This window comes from Hevea brasiliensis, chromosome 5 (genome assembly GCF_030052815.1).
Source record: "Hevea brasiliensis isolate MT/VB/25A 57/8 chromosome 5, ASM3005281v1, whole genome shotgun sequence".
In the NCBI taxonomy this organism is placed as follows: Eukaryota; Viridiplantae; Streptophyta; class Magnoliopsida; order Malpighiales; family Euphorbiaceae; genus Hevea; species Hevea brasiliensis.
In genome coordinates, this window is record NC_079497.1 from 107,144,297 (window position 1) to 107,147,668 (window position 3,372).

Here is a 3,372-nt window from a genome sequence, read left to right on the forward strand (position 1 = left end):
TCAAGTCTAAATTCAAAAATCAATAAAAAATCAAACTGATTAGTTTAAACCGAACCGAACTGAAATAGAACTGTTCGGTTCGATTCAGTTTTCACTCATTTCAGTTTGGTTCGATTTCTAAAATTTACGATTTGATTTTTATAATTTAATTCGATTCGGTTCGATTTGAACCGAATGTTCACTCCTAATTACTCTAAATTTTTACATCACTATATTACTTATAAACCAGCTATTAATATTTAAAAAGAAAGATTGTATTGCATAAAATTTTAAACTTTAAAGCCGCATGACGATTGATGTATATAGTTTTGGAAACATTTTTATTAAACTTGCAAAATTCAGAAAAAAACTCTACTCCAAAGAATATCATCAATTCGTCATATATACATCATCACATAATTAAAGAAGACTTCAGGTCCACCAGTGTTGTCACATATGGCTTTTGTCAAACCGCACTTCATGATATGACTCCATTCCCATTTGGCCAATTCTTTGTGGTGTTAAATTCATACCCATCATTTCACTTTGTTTTGATTTTATATATTATACAAATTTAATTAATTTTATAGCTTCACGAATGATATAATTTGAATATATCACTTAGATCTAATTCAACCAATCTGTATGATTGAATATTAAATGATTTGAATTCGAATTTGAATTTCTCTGCCAACTAAAAATTATTTTTTTAAGTAAAATTGTTGATAAAAATATTGTGTATACAAACTCATCCATAGATCAAAGGGGAAAAATAATAAAAGGTAAATTATTGCATTTAAATTAGAAAAAAAATTCCTAAGTAACTATAATATCTCATGACTGAATTTATTAAATGTTTTTTTTAAATTAAAAAAATTAAATCTAATTCATCATAAATTTAAATTTTACATATTTTACCTGACTGCGATTAAAATTTATTCTCAAAGCTTGAATTTATCTTAAATTTAATTAAAATTTATTCTTAATAAATCTAATTATTATTACTAAGAAAATATTCAACTCAACTCAACTCAACTAAACTTTTATCCAAAAAATTTGGGATCGGCTATATGGATTCTCTTATCCACTCTAAAAGATTTTGGGTTAAATTATTAGAAATGTGTAATGCTTTTAAGTCATGTTGTACTACTTTCCTCCAAGTCAGTTTAGGTCTACTCCTTTTCTTTCTATCCTCTACCCTAATATGCTCTACTTGTCTAACTGAAACCTCCGTATATCTACGCTTCATATGACCAAACCATTTCAATCTTCTTTCTCTTAACTTATCTTCAGTTAGTACTATTCCTATTTTTTTCTCTAATACTCTCATTACGGACATTATCTAGTCTAGCATAGCCACTCATTCACCTTAATATTCTCATCTCTGCAACTCTTATTTTAGACACATATGACTCCTTCAGTGCCCAACACTTACTACCATATAACATGGCCGGTCGTATGGCTGTATTGCAAAATTTTCCTTTCAACTTATTGAGAATCTTATTATCACATAAAACTCCAGTAGCACATCTCTACTTCAACCATCCGGCTTTAATCCTATGATAGTGAGTAACCAACGTAAAAATTTTTGTCACATCTTATGATATGGATCCAAATGATACTAAGAAAATATTCAAATCTGTTTAATTTTATATATTTTAATTGATAATCTACATAAAAAAATTATTTTTATTAATAATTTATATTTAAAAATTTAATAATTTTATAAAATATTTAAATTTTATCTTATATAAAATATAAAAATTTATAAATATTATATAAAAATTATATATTTTATATTTAATTAAATATTTATATACTATAAAAACCCGACCAATTGAAATCTATTAATGAATAGAATATACAATAAATCAAGCGGATGTGAATTTCCCCCTTAAATCGAGGAATTATTAGGTGCATCCGGTGCACATACACCTTCTCTCACAATCATGTGAGACCCACTTAGGAAGGACCCACTTTCTGTGAGAAAGGGAGCACTATTTTTTAGTGCACCGGGTGTACCTAATAATTAGCCCCTTAAATCAGGCGTAGACAGGCTCATAGTCCCAGTCCATCCCTTGCAAATCACAACAATGGCCAAAACCCCCCTCGGCGCTCTCATTCTCACCTCCGACTTCCTCTTTCTCTTCATTGTTTACACATTTTCTCTTGCCACTGCAAAATCTCACCATTTCTCAAGAACCTTATCTCCAACCAATCTTGGTCTCAAGAAAGAGAAGCTAAGCCACCTCCACTTCTACTTCCATGACATAGTTAGCGGCCGAAACCCTTCTGCAATTAAGGTCGTCCTACCACCCAATAACGCCTCCAGTACGGGGTTTGGAATGGTGGCGATGATCGATGACCCCTTAACTGTAAAGCCCGAAATCAGCTCAAAACTTGTAGGTAGAGCACAAGGGATTTATGCGTCTGCCTCGCAGAGTGAAGATGGGTTGCTAATGGCTATGAACTTTGCTTTCATGGAAGGCAAATATAATGGAAGTGGTCTCAGCGTTTTGGGGCGTAACGTGGTGCTTTTAACCGTGAGGGAGATGCCGATCATCGGTGGAAGTGGGCTGTTCAGGTTTGCTCGTGGGTATGTTCAGGCGAGAACTCACACTTACAACCCAAAAACTGGGGATGCTGTTGTGGAGTATGATGCGTATGTCCTCCATTATTAGTTGGATCTTTTGGTTTTTGCAAAAATATTTTGGAGTTTAACTATAGTAATTGTGCTGAGGATCTTGAATTTATTTGTGATTGCCTTAATTAATTTATTGAATTTTCATGCTTCTGGATCTCATCCATGGCTTAATTATTGAAAGAAAATAAATTAGACCTAAGATTCTATTTACTTAGTGAAAAATAATATATAGAATTTTTTTTTATAAAAATTAATTTATTAACAAATATTTTTTAAAAAATAAATATTTATATCATATATATATATATATATAATAAGATTATCTGAAAAATAACATACCTTAAAAATGGTGGTTTGTTCATTATGAATTTTTTTTTAAGAAAATTGGGAAACTTGGCTTTCATATTCATATGTGTCAATTTTTCAAATAGAGATTTAAAAAATTAATTTTTAATTTTTCAAAATTTAATTAAAATTAAAAAAATAATTTTAAGTTATTTTTACACCGTTTTCATTTCTAATAAAAGTACCTTTATGATTAAAATTATATTATAATTAAAATTTGATAATTATTTGCAAAATATTATTTAATGATAAAAAATAATCATATTATTATAAAATAAATAATAAAATAAGTTTAAATATATTTTATAATAATTTATTTTTTAATTATGAAGGATATGAATAAATTTTTTATTTATTTACTTAAAAAATTATTTTCTATTATTTTAAATTAACACATTTTTTTA

General features: G+C 28.4%; 1 protein-coding gene across 1 annotated transcript; it reads left to right on the forward strand.

Annotated features, from left to right (window-relative positions):
- The first annotated feature begins 2,012 nt into the window (after positions 1–2,012).
- Positions 2,013–2,780, forward strand: LOC110656637 (dirigent protein 22). The gene has a single exon (XM_021813507.2). The coding sequence runs from the start codon at positions 2,073–2,075 to the stop codon at positions 2,658–2,660; it is 588 nt and encodes a 195-aa protein (XP_021669199.2). The 5' UTR covers positions 2,013–2,072; the 3' UTR covers positions 2,661–2,780.
- The last annotated feature ends 592 nt before the right edge of the window (positions 2,781–3,372 follow it).

Coding starts and splice junctions, on each gene's coding strand:
- LOC110656637 (XM_021813507.2), top strand. CDS start 2,073: ATGGCCAAAACCCCCCTCGGCGCTCTCATTCTCACCTCCGACTTCCTC.